At 41.3% G+C, this 14,590-nt stretch overlaps 1 protein-coding gene across 1 annotated transcript in view; it reads left to right on the top strand.

Moving 5' to 3' along the window:
- Positions 1 to 14,590, top strand: part of WNK1 (WNK lysine deficient protein kinase 1) — a 147,848-nt gene that overhangs the window by 97,959 nt on the left and 35,299 nt on the right. The window contains exons 11-19 of the mRNA XM_025198808.1: positions 2,086 to 3,312; positions 6,690 to 6,767; positions 8,149 to 8,298; positions 9,387 to 9,860; positions 10,910 to 11,191; positions 11,330 to 11,383; positions 11,844 to 11,932; positions 12,577 to 12,739; positions 13,467 to 13,583. Of these exons, the coding sequence (XP_025054593.1) occupies positions 2,086 to 3,312; positions 6,690 to 6,767; positions 8,149 to 8,298; positions 9,387 to 9,860; positions 10,910 to 11,191; positions 11,330 to 11,383; positions 11,844 to 11,932; positions 12,577 to 12,739; positions 13,467 to 13,583 (2,634 nt within the window). The remainder of the gene's footprint in view (positions 1 to 2,085; positions 3,313 to 6,689; positions 6,768 to 8,148; positions 8,299 to 9,386; positions 9,861 to 10,909; positions 11,192 to 11,329; positions 11,384 to 11,843; positions 11,933 to 12,576; positions 12,740 to 13,466; positions 13,584 to 14,590) is intronic.

Below are 14,590 nucleotides of genomic sequence, written 5' to 3'. Positions count from 1 at the left end.
AAAGAACCAACAATACCAGTGAAGGTAAAAGGAGAAGCTGCAATCCAGTCCCTGTCTTTAAAAGGTTAGTGAATCGCCTCTCTGCATCTGCTCCTGAGCAGTCAGTGAGATTGTCAGATCTTGCATACAACTGTTAATGTTGTTACAACAAGCATTAAAATGTAACCTGTTTGTAGCTAGTTTGCCGAAGGCCTGTTTCATGGGGACAGTGATACTTATTAATTTTCAATGTTATAACAAATCTGACTGTTCCCACCAGTGTGAATAGCAAATACCACTTCAGCTTCCTCCTGTTCGATTCCTAAGGGAAATTGTAACTTTAAGCTTTTGTTCATTTCCATATAAATATTCTCTGGGAGGGATGGAACGTTTGACTTTTTTAGGAGGAGATTTTTTTTGGGTGCCAGTCCTCATAAAGTAATTTAATTTTGAATCCAACTGAAGGGTGTTAGCTTCAATTTATATATTCTTGGATTTGAGGAAAATTTCTGGCTTCTACCCTATCCAGTAGAGCACAATACAACTGTAGACTCCCCCTCTGCCTGAAGAAGTGTTTGTACCTGAAACCTTGCAAAGAACTATTTTTCCAACTACTTAGTGGGTCTAATAAATATCAGATTTACCCAAAGAACCTTGTCTGCCTATGTCCTTAGACCAACATGGCTACAACCAACACCCTCAAATCAAAGAGGAAGTTGGAGAGCATGGACTCAGTTTCTAGAACACGAGTTAGTCTTTCTTTCTTTCTCTTTTCCTTATTCACAACACTGCAGTATGGGAGTTTGCTGCTGCTTTTCCAGGGGGGAAATGGAATGACCTACTTGATAAAATAAGCACAAACAATTCTAAATGTTGTTGTAAAGAAATCAATTGTTGAGAGAATCTACAAAAGTTTGCTCTGAAAGGGGTAATATTGTGCCATGGCTCAATATGCTGCAAATTAAGATAAAATGATCTGCATAATCTACACCTTTTTATTTAATACCCTGTTGGATATTCTTGAACAAAATCTTTCTTATTTTGAACTCTTTGTTGGTTGGGGCAACCTTCTAGACGTTTTTTATCCTGTGAGTCTAGGATATGGTACAGAAGGTGCGCACACAGTTGCTACTGTTCTTTCAAGAGCAGTTAAAAATACATATTTAATATCAGTAGAAAAGTATGAGGCACTGCTGTAAATCAGCGCAACATTTCAATTCACAGTAGTTTTTAATAATTGTGTGACTTCCCAATTTTAGTGTTTGACCTGGAAAAAGGAAAAGGTTTTTTTTGGCGGGGGGAGGGGAGTTGTGTGGTTTTTTTGTTTGTCTTTTAATCCATCTGTCTAATGCAGGGGGATGGCTTGAGGACTTCACTGTAGCACTGTCATAAAGTGTCTGAAGTTTGATATCCAGGTTAAATGCACAGGAATGGTGTAACCAATCCCAGTGAGTGTTGATAACTAACTAAATGAACACCAAAAGGAAAGAAGTAATGGTAAAAATCGACTGTTGAGGTGATGCAGTGTAATGGGCAACTGTATCAGGTGGCTTAATCTTGTAGCCCAAAGAGGAACTTTTTCTTTTCCTGTAGTCTGCACATGTAGTCACTGGGGCTCCTTAGAGGCCAGCAGTACTGTACCCTTTTATCCATGACTAACTGAATATAATGACCCCCAAACACCCCTGAACATCTCTTGCTGTTGCTTGTCTTTTTGTGGGCTTGCAAATACAAAATTGTTGCTGCATTCTCACTGCTAGTTCATTCTGAACCTTTCTTAAAGCAGTTGCAAATACTCCTGGACAACTTGGTATGTCCTGTTTCATTGTTACTGGCAAAACTATCTTCCTTTTTTGTGAGAAAGTGGGCGGGACTGGAAAAGCAGCTACTAGCATAAGCAAATACTTCCGTATTCAGCTGTGATCGCCATGGATGTATTTAATGGATATTTACAGCATTCCTAAACCTAAGTATGTATGCGTTTGAACATGCACCGAGTTAGGCATTCTATAAGGTTACTACCCAGAGCTGCCTAGTGAGCTGTGCATGTTAATGTAATTTCACTTCTAAATGTATGAATTACTTGTCTTGTTCATATCAATACAGCCTCAGTCCATGGTGCATCCACGTGGGGGAACACCAATGTTCCCAGATTCACAGATATTTTTCCCTACCGTTCATGAACGGCCAGTGTCTTTCTCGCCACCACCTGTTTGCCCGCCAAAGGTGGCAGTTGCTCAGCGGCGCAAGAGCACTTCTTTTCTGGAAGCCCAAACCTGCCATTTCCAGCCCTTGCTGAAGACTGGCCAAAATTTAGCTCCCCCAGGTGGTAGTCCAACAAACTGGACCTCAGAGGCAGTGGTTATGCTGGGCACACCTCATAGGGTCACTGGAGAGCCACTGCATGTACAAGTCAATCCAGTGTTTGAGCCTGCTCCAGTGTATAGTGACTGCAGATCTGGTCCAGCACCTCCTGAGGATGCTCACTATAGAATGCATCCAGAAGCAGTGTATTTAGTGGGCATGCACTATCCACCGCAGTTGCAGGAGCACTATGATACAATGGCATATAATTCCCAGGGGACTGAACAGCATTTGAAACAGGTGCCTGAACAGAAGCATGTGCAAGGTGGCCTTCCCCAGAGCTCTGCTTTTGACTACCAATCTGGGCAGACATTCCTGGCAAGACCCTTTCAGACACTAAGACTGGATTCTGGGATGGGCCCTCTTTCACCATTATCGAGTGCTTCAGCTCCATTAAGTGCAGATTCCACACAGATGAAGTTCCACCAGGTATTTGTTCCACATTCTGCTCCTGCTGTGCTAACCCACAGTGGTGATGGGAGAGCAAGCTGTGTCTTTGAGTTCCATGTGCACACGCCAAGTTCTGCTCCAGGAGAAGGGGGAGTCTTACCCCAGCGTGTCTACAGAAGCCGTTGTGGCTCCATGGATTTTAATCAGGAGGAGTCCACTCAAAGCATAGGGCTGCATGGTCGTCTTCAGCCTGTGACAGAGGAGCAGTGTAACTACCTTGGTCCTGAGCTAACAGTGTCTAGAGGAGGATCTTTCAGACGGAGCTGGCCAGAAGGAAGCCCAGAATACTCAAGTGACTCATCACAGCTGACTTCATCGGATATTGGCGATTTCCAGTCTCCTCCTCCTGCAGGGCAGTCTTCTACAGCCTTTGCTTCAGACTTCTCATTCCCCATTGTTCAGCTGCCTCAGAAGGTATTGCAAGAGTCGCAGCTCTTCATCTGCTTCCCACAGGGAGCCTCAGCTCAGCAAGCCTTGTCCACCTTGCTTTCATCAGGACCATCTGCACTCTATCCTCAGGTTATAGGAGCAAGCCCTTCCAGAATTTCTCTGCTTTTTTTTAAGTCATCCTTTACACTAAGGAGAAGGGTTCTTTTTCCTTTCCCTTGCATTTCCCTCATCCTTGTCGTCCCGTCCCGTCCCGTCCCATCCCATCCTATCCTAGTGAACAGGTAAGCTTCCTGCTGTGGTGTCCCCCTGTCCCCGCCTCCCCTCCCCCCCCCCCCCCCCCCCCCCCCCCCCCCCCCCCCCCCCCAAACACTCAATCCAAGTTGTTCTAGATCTTGGAGCTGGAAGAGAGATGTGTTTCAATAATAGAAATTTAAAAGGATTTTGGTATCATACCAGGTCCCATCTAAGTAATGGTGGAGCATCAACAGTTTCCCAAACTATTGTCTGGGCAAAAAACATAGGAGAGGGACTTCTGACAAAGGTAACAAATAATCAGTGCTGTTTAGGCTGGTCAGCTTGGGTTCAAGTTGTTTGAAGTACAGGTTTGACCTTCAAACCTGGAAAGTTGGTTGAGTTGCTATAAAAAGGCCTGACTCATTGGCAGGGGTTTGCTTAATTTACAGTTATTGCAGAAACCGTGAAAACATCATTGCCTGTGATAGCCTGGAAATATTGCATTGCTCGTGATTTCCTGTGAAATCAACTTCTTTTAAAAAAAACAAACCCAAACCCAACATTATTCATATAATACACTCTTCTAGAATGTCCCAGTGCTTACTGCAATGTAAAGACAGTGTGATCATAGATTGTGATCGAGGGTTACTGTCTGCTAGTGATTTAAACTAAGTGAAGGTGCCAGTCAGTGAAGTGAAAATGTTTCAGTGCCATCTTTTAAGATGTTAAATGCAATGCCACTCTGCCAATTGGAGGCTAGGGGTGGGGCTGCCAGGAAATGCCTGAAAAATCTGTTCTTGTGCCACAACCAAGCTGCAGTAATTGTTTTGTCTTCCTGCGAGTTAACTAGTCCCCTAGTCATTGGTAGGAGGAAATACTTGACTGGAGGATCTTGCTTATTTTGGTCACACAGTAAGAATATCCTTCTTTGAATTTTATACCATAGCAAAATACATTGTATACCATGTAGAATAAAAAAAACCTGAAATGCCAGCTGACTTCTTCAGTGTTCAAAACCAAAAAAAAATCCTTTCTAGGTTTTGAAGGGATTTTGAGGGGTGGAAAAATGTATTTATACACATCTGGAAATGTATGTGTTGATGGAGAACTATATGTAATAGTAATATTACTATTAAATATTAATATTTAATTTAACAAAACTAGCCCTTAAACAAAAGCCAGCAGCTTTTGTGATATTTGAGTTAAATAATTCATAAGGTAGCACTTGCACAGCTGCAGAATATGGGGCTATTGAAAAATGACTTCATCCTTAGATGTACTTGTTTAATCAGCATGTACAGGACTTCCCTTTTTGAGTGCCTCTGCAGTATCCCACACTACTGTGTGTACCATCAGTGGTATATTTTAACTGTGAGGTATTTACATGATGTACATAATTTAAGTCTCACAGCTTTGTATACTTAAAAAAACAAAAGCAAAAAACCCCCAAAACAGGCCTCTCTAAACAGAATTTCTGTAATAGAAGAGGAACTTCCTGGAAGTAGGCATCTTCTCCCTTGCTCCCTTCCCTTACCTCTTTGTTGCAGGAATGAAATAAAGGCTCTCTCCAACCATGCCAGTTGTACAGGATCCTAAAAAAAGCCTTTTGGAATGGGAGATGATACCTTGGGAAGGAAAAGAGCTTTGCTTTCCTACTAAACTAAATAAAGTAAAATCCATAAGTATTTCTTACAAGTCAGAACATGAGATGCTATAGTTTTGACTTTCTTCTTTCCTTCCTTCAGTCTGAGGACAGAATGTGTTGCATGCAGCTTTTACTCATCAATCTTAATGGTGGTTTCTGCTGTCCAAGAGAACTTGCCGAATGACCATTCAGCACAAGTCCAGTGAAGTGTTTTGAAACCACGTGGTATTGTAATACTCAGCTGGCCTTTCATTATAATGAACTTCAGTAGGTAGTTTCTGTTATACATGAAATAGCTGAGTACACGTGGTGATGAAACGCATTGTGTATTAGAGCTCTTGATTGATACATTAAAGTAGTGCAGGTTTTATAGGTCTACGCTTTAACCCGATGTGGATAGATGGTTAAGCAGCTGGACCTAAAACGTACCATTTAAAATCATAGATAAGAGAGCTTCAGGCCCAATTTAATATTTAGGGAATTTTCTTTGGGGTGGCACAGTGCAAAGGGTTCCCTGCCCCCAGTTAAATAATAGGAATGTTTGTAAAAAGTGTTCAGAGAAGAAACACTGCATTGCAAGCTTCTATAGCTTGTATCCAATCAGAGGGCATCTATTTGTTATTAAATTGAAATTGTAGGGGAAGATTTGCCTTCCCATTTCAATACTTTTAGATGTATTTATAAATATACCAGATATTCTTTGTAGTCAGGCTTCCCACTGAAGTGACATAAATATAGGGAAAGCCGCTAGAAGATCTTTCTCCTGTCCCCTCCCCCTCTCCTCTAGCTCTGTCCCAGTATCTGATAAAGAAGTGTAATATTGGAATAAAAAAAAAAGAATGAATCTGCAGAGGAGTTGATTGCCATAACATTTCCTCAATCTCTTGCACATTCATTTGTAGTGTCATTCATCCATTCTTTTCTTTGCTTATTCATTCAAAATTGTCTGTTTTTAGCTTGGACTCTGTGGACTGGGGCTTTCTGTCTCTCTCCAGTAGCTGATCCTTTTGATGGTTTCTGAGCTCTCCTGAGAGCCTAGAAATGATCTAGCTTGTATTTTTGGCATGCCTATCGGTGAGCCCATAACATGCACGTGCACACGGAGTAGAATTTAATAATGATCTGGAATTCTGTATATCTTTGGATGGTGCTCAAAGATATAGATTTATTTCCTTTTCCTTGCCTTCTCTCTGCCCCTTGCCACCTGTGTGTGCGCCCATTTGGGGAAGGAGGGCATGTGAAAAATAAAGTTTGTGTTTTGTTTCCTGGTCTTGATCCTGTACCAGATCCTAAAGAGACGCTTCTGAAGAATGAAGTTGGTAGGCTGATTTACCTAATGGGCAAGATTTGGGTTGTAAAGGCATTCTGGGGTGTTTTTGTTCTGGAATACTTGACAAATGGAACTCGCTACTTCCATTTGCCATTTGCCATTTACTAGCACTCGCTAGTGCTTTGTTCTGGATTAGAAGTTGCTATAATAGAATCAAATTATAGAATACAGTCATGAAAACTGTGTAGGAACCTGTTCCAGTCAGGCCATCTTGGCTAAAAGGGAATTTTGGTTGCTTGTTGCAGAAGTTACAAATTGCAGAGTCTGATTCTACTTCTTTCCATTTGATTCCTCTAGATGCAGGTGCAAGGCCAGGCAGCTTCCAGTACTGTATCAGGTGGTGTGCCATCCCAGCCTACCCCGCTCACTCAGCAGGTAAGAAAAATGGTTCCAGAACTGAATACACATTTAATTTTTAAAACTTGCTGGCTGGCTGTTTTTGGTAGTCCTAAATATTTTCAGTGTTGCTTTCTGTTGACTTGACAGGCAGGGAGACATCTCTGTAGTTTCAAATTGGGCAAGGGGAAGGGGTTCTTGAGTTTAGATGGTATGTACCAGTTGGTCTGGCCCCAGTCAATGGTGCAACTTCTGTATGGTTTAGTGACTTGTACTGCCTTCATCTCGACTAAAATACATCAGTGAAGACCTGTTTTGGATAAACTCTACTTTTGCAGCTCCAAGGGGGCTCCGTTTTTGTTTTAAATAGGCAAAAGGGGACATCTCTACTCCACAGACTCCTTGAAGTTACCATATTTACTTCTAATATGAGCTTGTTTTAGAAGCTGGAATTTTGAAGTACGCATTTTGTAATGGTACATGTGGAAGATGTGAGGCAATCTTAATGAGAATTTCTAAGCATGTACACTTTGTAGGCAATGTTTGAAGACTTGGATCTCTTGTCTTGGGCTTGATTTTTTCTTACTATTGAAAGATACTAGTCATCTTGAGCTTTGGTACAACTATCAGAAGTGTTTTGTGAGTACTGTCTTTGTATGCCTTGTAGGAAAGGCATATAATCTTTCCCTTTTATCTTTTGGAAAGGGAATTCAGACTAACCTAGTATAAGTAACCTGATTTATAATAATTAAAGAATGTAAGTTGGTGCAGACATGAATTGGAAGCACCAACCTTATGGTAACTCTATCCTTTTCACCATTTTGGTATTCCAGTTCCTATATGTGTAAAATCTAACTCTTTTCCAATTTCAAGGTTCCACTTGATGTCAGATAAAAACAGACTTCAGTCATTATTTTTTTTTTTAATTTCTTGACTTTCTTTAAAGTTACACTATAGCTATCACAGCTTTTAATGTTAAACAGCCAGACTTGAATCCTACAAATTAATATCTGTATGTACATTGTTTTTTGCTTGGGTTCACAGAAAAGATTCCACTCAAATTGTCAGTTGTTCTCTTGACACCTTAGTGTGCTCTCTTCTGGGTAGCACTGTATCTGTCTTTATATACTGCACAGTATCGTTTATTACTTTTGCACTGAAAATCTGTGTACATGCATTAATTTTTGCTGTGACAACCTTGGACTAGGGATCAGTGTTGGTGTTAGGTTAGTACTGATTATTAAAAATGGTTCTCCTGAACAGACTGCAATTAAATTTTTGAGAGCTTAGTTGCCTGGGTGGGGGGAGATGGGGGGCAAGGAGGAGCTGACTCATCTTGGGGTGTTTTTTGAAAGTGGGGAAACTTGAGAAGCTTTCTCTACAGAAAAAAAATGTTCTTATCCCCTCCTCTCTGCCACAGAGTGCACAGCAGCTACCTGCTCCCCAGCAAACGGGACAGTTTCAGTTGCAGCAGCCACCAGGTTCCAGTGGAGGTGCCCCAACACAGTCTGTTACTCAAACCCAGGCTCCACAGATCATGCCAATGCCTCAGGCACCAGTTGGGTCACAGGTAAACAAGCTTGGTCTTTCTGATGCGAGGAATACTCTCTTCTGATGGACTTCATGGCTGTCCCTCTTATGTTCCATCTTCCTTCTGTAATGATTCAGAGTTGCAGGAGGTGACATGTATATCTTGCTTACCAATTTGTCAGGAAATGCTGCATGTGTGTAGCTAGAAAAAAATGTTCTTTGGAACATGTAGCAGGAGTTCAACAATATAGGCTGAGGAGCTGTAGCACTTGAAAGGAGACCTTGCTTATGCAAATCTGTCATAGTGTCTGAAATGTGACTAAGGTACGAGTTCAAAGATTAACGTATACTGTATTATCTCCATTTTGAGAAGTTTTGTTTACCATTATTTTGAAGCCCTAGATGAATTGCACTTCTAGGACAATAATATTTATACAAATATCAGAAACATCAGCTCTTTAGGTGATGAGCCACATGTACCTTCTCTTTCAGACCTATCTTCTTGCCTAGCCAGCCTTTCCTTCCTCCTTGCCTAAGATGCTTCTCTTTCTGAATGGTTTTACTGCAAACTGGCTTACATCTCTATCTTGAATGTGTGAACCTTAATAATTTTTTTAAACTCCTTTTGTTGCCTATTCATCACCTAAATGCTTTTTCCAGTTATGTTGGTTTGCTTCCATTTATGATTTATGCCATTCTTTGAATGCTGGCACAGTGACTTTTTATTCCTCATTGCTTCATGCTTATATTCAGAGGAGGCTGATTTCAATGCTTTTTGTTGGGGGTGGGAGGGTACTTTTCCATAAGAAAAAAAGATTGGCTTCAGGGAGAAATTGAGGAGATCAGAATCTGTTTATATACAAGCAGATACCGTAGCAGTGGTGAGACCTTGCTGGTCCATTACGGAATGTGCATTTGTTGGAAAAACTCACTTGAAGACCTTCAGGGAAAGTGTTTCAAAATGAGAACTTTGGGACTGTAATCTATTTTCCAGCCACTCTGCCAAGTGCACCCTCCACCCCACTCCTGAAAACTTGTGGTAACTAATTCTTTCTTTAACTAATGCATAACAATTCTGCTTTCTGCAGCCCTGCTTCCTAAAAAGTCTATTTTTCTTTACCTCCCCAGCTTCCTGTTTCCCAACCAGTACCGATCATCCAAGGCGAGCCTCAGTTACCTGTTGCAGCATCTTCTCTCCCTCAACCATCAGTTGCCCCAAACATCCCTGTTGGTTCTCATTATATCCCTGTGGGACAACCCTTGCCAACTTCCCTGCTCCCCCAGTTCTCAGCGTCTCAGCTGCCCATGGCAGCACCTCATGTGTCAGTGGCTCAGCCAGGTTTCCAGTCTCTGCCCATGTCTATGCCAGCTGCCATTAATCAGCCACTACTCACTCTAGCCACATCTGCTGCAGCAGCTGCTATCCCTGTAGGATCAACTGTTGTCCCTAGCCAGCTTCCTACGCTTCTGCAGCCTGTGGCCCAGCTGCCCAGCCAGGTTCTCCCACAGCTCCTGCAGCCAGCTGTTCAGTCCGTGGGATTGCAGGCCAGCCTTGGACAAGCTGCTGAAGCTTCACTTCCAGCTGGAGATGCTTTGTACCAGGTATTATCGCAAGCCAGAGAGCGCCCTTTTCCATGTCTTGCAAGTTCCTCTAGAGCACTAAGTCTGAGTGGGCGCTGCAAATATTAGTGGATATCTGAATTTGGTATGAGTCAACAAGTCACACTTGCACTAAACAAGAATTCTGTCATTACAGATAGCATGAGAAGGCTGTAGTTTCACAAAAGCTTTGTTGAATGGCCAATTATTGTTCTTTTTAATTATTATATTTTTTGGCAATGGAATTTTTAAAGTGTCAGGAAAAAAAAGTAGATGCTCCAAGATACTGCTGTCAATTAGAGTAAGAAAACGGTAGTGTCTGTGCCAGTGATCTCAACATGGTGCAGTGTCTTGGAAAAAACTGTGTGATTACACCAGTAATTAGCCAGTCTGTTGATCCTAAAATTAGCTGAAGTGGCAGATGCAAGCCATGAAGTGGAGGGATAGTGGAAAGCACTTTGACAGCTTCTGGTTTAGTCGAATAATTTTATTTTTGTACTCAGTGTGAAAGTGGTAGACTGCATAGCAGAGGAATGTTCGAAGTGTGAGCTTCGCTGTTTTTAATGTAATGCATGCACAGTGAAATGCGCACAATTCCAGAGCACATGGTGGTAATAAGTACTGCTTGCTTGTATGTAGAAGCGTTCCTAATACTCAAATAAGTTCAGTTGATGACAGATGGGTAGTAGGGACATTAACTATAAGTTACTGAATATTAATAGCATCAGTTGTGTAACAGTGGGCATTCAGCCTGCAATTTCTTCAGATTTTCCATTTCAAGATTTCATAGATAACTATGAGAGAAGGTGAGGATACTTTCCCCTGGGAACTCCGAGAGCCTTGGAAAAAATCTTCTGGTTCATACTGCATGGTATCTCTGGAGGTGGGCTTGTAAGGTGGTCTCTGAAAAGCTTGAACAGTGAAGGGCATTAGTTTGGAAGGTGCATCTGCTGCTTTACTTGCTATGTTTTTTCCCTTTTCTCAGTTTTTCTTGCTGGTTTCTTAATTTTGTCTTGAAATGCACTAACTTGGCTCCTTCATTTCTGTCGCAGGGCTTCCCATCTCGGTTGCTGCCGCAATACCCAGGAGACTCAAATGTTGCTCCCTCCTCTGCTGTGGCCTCTGTTTGCATCCCTTCTGCAGTACTGTCCCCTCCCATACCCACTGATGCATTGGCTCAGCCAGGCTACCTTACGGCAGTGGTTCAGCCTTACGTGGAACAAAACGTTTTAGTTCCTTTGGGTGGTGTAGGAGGACAGGTCCAAGTGCCCCAACCTACAGTGAGTTTAGCACAGCAGGTCTCAGCTGCATCCTCACAGCAGGCAGCCTTAGAGGTAAATGAAATCTCTGTGTTGGGTAAATGTGTAAACTCTACATTTCAAGGCATGTGGGTGTATGTGGGGGAAACTAACCCCTTCCATGTTGGTCTTCAGATGGGCATTAACGAATTTAAAAATGACTTTTTCTTACAGCAGAATGTCATGCCAGTGTGGGGACCTTGTTGCCACTGGTTGTTCTGTTGGGAAGTGAGTGTGCCTCCCAGAGGCAAAACCTGCTAGCACTTCACTTCTTGCTAGTACTTTAGATCCTTTTTGTCTTGTACAAGACACTGCAATTGATAATCCTTTGAGAATCTCTCATTATACCTGTTCCCTGCAGCATTGCTGTTGCTGGGAGAGAGATTTGAATGGTCTTTGTTCTGCATTGGCTTCTCTGTTGCACATTCTGCTAGTAAGACTGGCTGCATGGCAAACTGTAGTGTCACGTAGCAGATAGGATGGCTGACCTCACCAGGCACTGAGATTTGCTGTAGAGCTCTTTGTTGGATGCCAAGATTTGAGCCTACTAGATGCTGGTTGTTTAATTGTTTGAAGGGTAGTGCTTTTGGCTTCACGGATTGATTGAGGGAGAAATAATGAAATGTGAGTGAGAGCAGTGAGGATACAAGACTCATTGAGTTTCTTGAAAAGTTTTCTCTCTTCACAGGGGGTTTCTCAGGCTTCTGTTCCAGAGTCTCTACCACCAACACAGCAACCTCCTGCACAAACTACTCCATTGACTTCTTCTATGGACAGGCAAGCGTGGATTTTTTTAAATAACTAAGTTGAATTCAAATGCTTAGATATTGGGTAAGAGAAGACTTTTTATCTTCTAGGGTGGTTATTAAGCATCTGTTCTTTACGTGAGATGATTATCAAGAGCTTGGAAAATAGAAATAGACGTAACTTCCATTTTCCATTGAAGGCTTTTCTCCAGTGCTGATAAATATTATTTTTAAGCAGGGCCTGGGGAGAATGCACATTTTGTGCAGAGACCTGATTTCTCCTAATCTGTTGTAGTTGCACACAGTAGGGTGCTACTCAGTCCTGTTATTACTGATATTTACTTCAGGGGTTGTATCTTACAGAGCTTGATGCCTCATCCAGGAAAGTATGCTTGAACTGATTAACTTCAAAAGATATATTTTATGAATTATTACCTTAATAATGTGTGGTAAAATACTTGTTATTCAAGTGACCATATAATATAAGGTTTAACCCTCCTATCCCTCCCTCCGTCCCCCTCTTTCTTCAACTAACCAACATTATCCTGAGAAGGCAACCAATCTCTTGGGGTGAGGGGAGGCAGGCATTAGTTGGTCACAAAATGCTGAGGAAATAGTTTTATATTAATGAAACCAATGAATGAAAATTAAAATTCTTGCTTTCATTTTTTTTAGTGCCCATTCTGATGTTGCTTCAGGTATGAGTGATGGCAATGAGAACGTTCCAGCATCTAGTGGGAGACACGAAGGGCGGACTACCAAACGGCATTATCGGAAGTCTGTACGCAGCCGCTCTCGCCATGAGAAGACTGCTAGGCCAAAATTGAGAATTCTTAATGTGAGTTAGTACTCATTTTAATTGTTGAAAACTGTTTTAGCCAGTCTGCTGAAGATGAATGGCTTATTCCTATCCCCTTCTGATTAATTAATTATAAATACTGATCAGCTTCCTATTTGAATTACTTCAAATTACTTTAAATTACTTTTACCCAGCTTTTTTTCCCCTGTGTATACCAACATATAGCTCAATAGCACAAAGGATTCTTTCAGCTTTAGAGGTCTTTGTTCTAGAGATCAACTGAGAGGTGTGCAGGGGAGCATTAAATACAATAGAATATTGAATTAGGAAGTTATGCTAGAAGCTGCTCCTGAGTATTTGCTTTGCATGGTGGTTTGCCTTGCTCTCAGAGTTAGGTTAGAAATGGGTTAATTTTAAGTCTGGAGTTTGAGAGATCTCATAATGCTTATCGTGTTACCAGTATATTTTTCTCTAAAATGTTGAGGGTAGACTTTTTTCTGTTTCTTGCTTCTGTATAAGCTGTAAGGGTTAAAAAATCAGCGTTCCATAGAAAGGTGATAGAAATAAGGCAGTCATTCAGATTGGTGTGGTTTAGAGTTCCGTATGAGTTTTGGCATTCAGTGCATGTGATAGCAGATTAGAAAGTTAATAAAAGGGCTGTAGGAGGTAAAGATCCTTTTATCTTGCCTCCCCTTGCTTTTAAAAACCAGGGAGGTTGTAGTGTCTTCTGCAGTTCAAGCTGGAAAGCATATTTCTTTTCTTCTAGGTTTCAAACAAAGGTGATCGAGTGGTGGAGTGCCAGCTAGAGACACACAATCGGAAAATGGTTACTTTCAAATTTGACTTGGATGGTGACAACCCTGAGGAAATAGCATCAATTATGGTAAGTCATAATTCAGATGTAAATGAGGAATTGAACCTTGTTGTTAACCATATTAGTAATGCAGAAGCGGTTTTGGACCTGCCTTCCTGAACTGCTGACATGGTACTGGTTTCTCTCTGTTACACTGTTTTCTGTTCCACTAGTTTTACCAATACCACAAGCAAATTTGCATCTCTTGTGACTATTCTCAATAGTAGAGAATAAGTCCAAAGTTGACACATTGTTATATTCTTCTAAGGATTTGGGTCAGCTTTTGTTTGAGAACTTCTTTTTATTAGTTATTAGTGGCTTGGCCTAGACAGTTGAAATACCACTTCTTAAAAACTGAGTTTGTGAATGGGACTCTGGGCACAAGTAGACTATCAGCCAGCTACTGAGTCCTCATTTGGACAATATATATATGCCTTCATTGTTTAAAACTAGTATTGGCATAGGTTAAAGAACCATAGCTCTTTTGTTCACTCACCATGTGAAATATGCATTGACATAACTTTTAACAAATACTTTTAGTATTTGTTATTCATTAATAGGGGTAGTACCTCAAGAAAACACCAACAGTATATATAACACTTCAAAGTAGTCATGCAAACCTTGTAAAAGGGGCATCCCAACCAAGCCATAGAATGCATTTGTGATTTATTTAACTAGTGTCTGTATCTTCCATATTCACTGTATATCAGCAGATGGATATTTATAAAAGTAACACTCGCCGCCCCCCCAAAAAACCCCAAACCCCAACAAAACCCTTAACTGAACTGCACATGTTTTCCCTGTAGAGAGAATGAGCATGTGACAGTCTTATTGCCTAACATGGTACTTGATAAGGATTGGATGATATGGTGATGAGGGTAGAGTAAGAACTTTGGAGTGTTCTATCCATCAGTGTCCCATTTCCCTCCCTCCCTCCCTCCCTCCCACCTCCTTCCTTGGGATTAGTTCTTGGCGTCTTTAACTGGTAATTAAACATTTTAGATGCTTTTTTTTTTTTTTTTTTTGAGCATGTGTCT

This window comes from Alligator sinensis, unplaced genomic scaffold, assembly GCF_000455745.1.
Source record: "Alligator sinensis unplaced genomic scaffold, ASM45574v1 scaffold87_1, whole genome shotgun sequence".
NCBI classification, from domain to species: domain Eukaryota; kingdom Metazoa; phylum Chordata; order Crocodylia; family Alligatoridae; genus Alligator; species Alligator sinensis.
The sequence above is the reverse complement of the archived record's forward strand: the minus strand, read 5'-3'. Positions and strand labels throughout refer to the sequence as shown.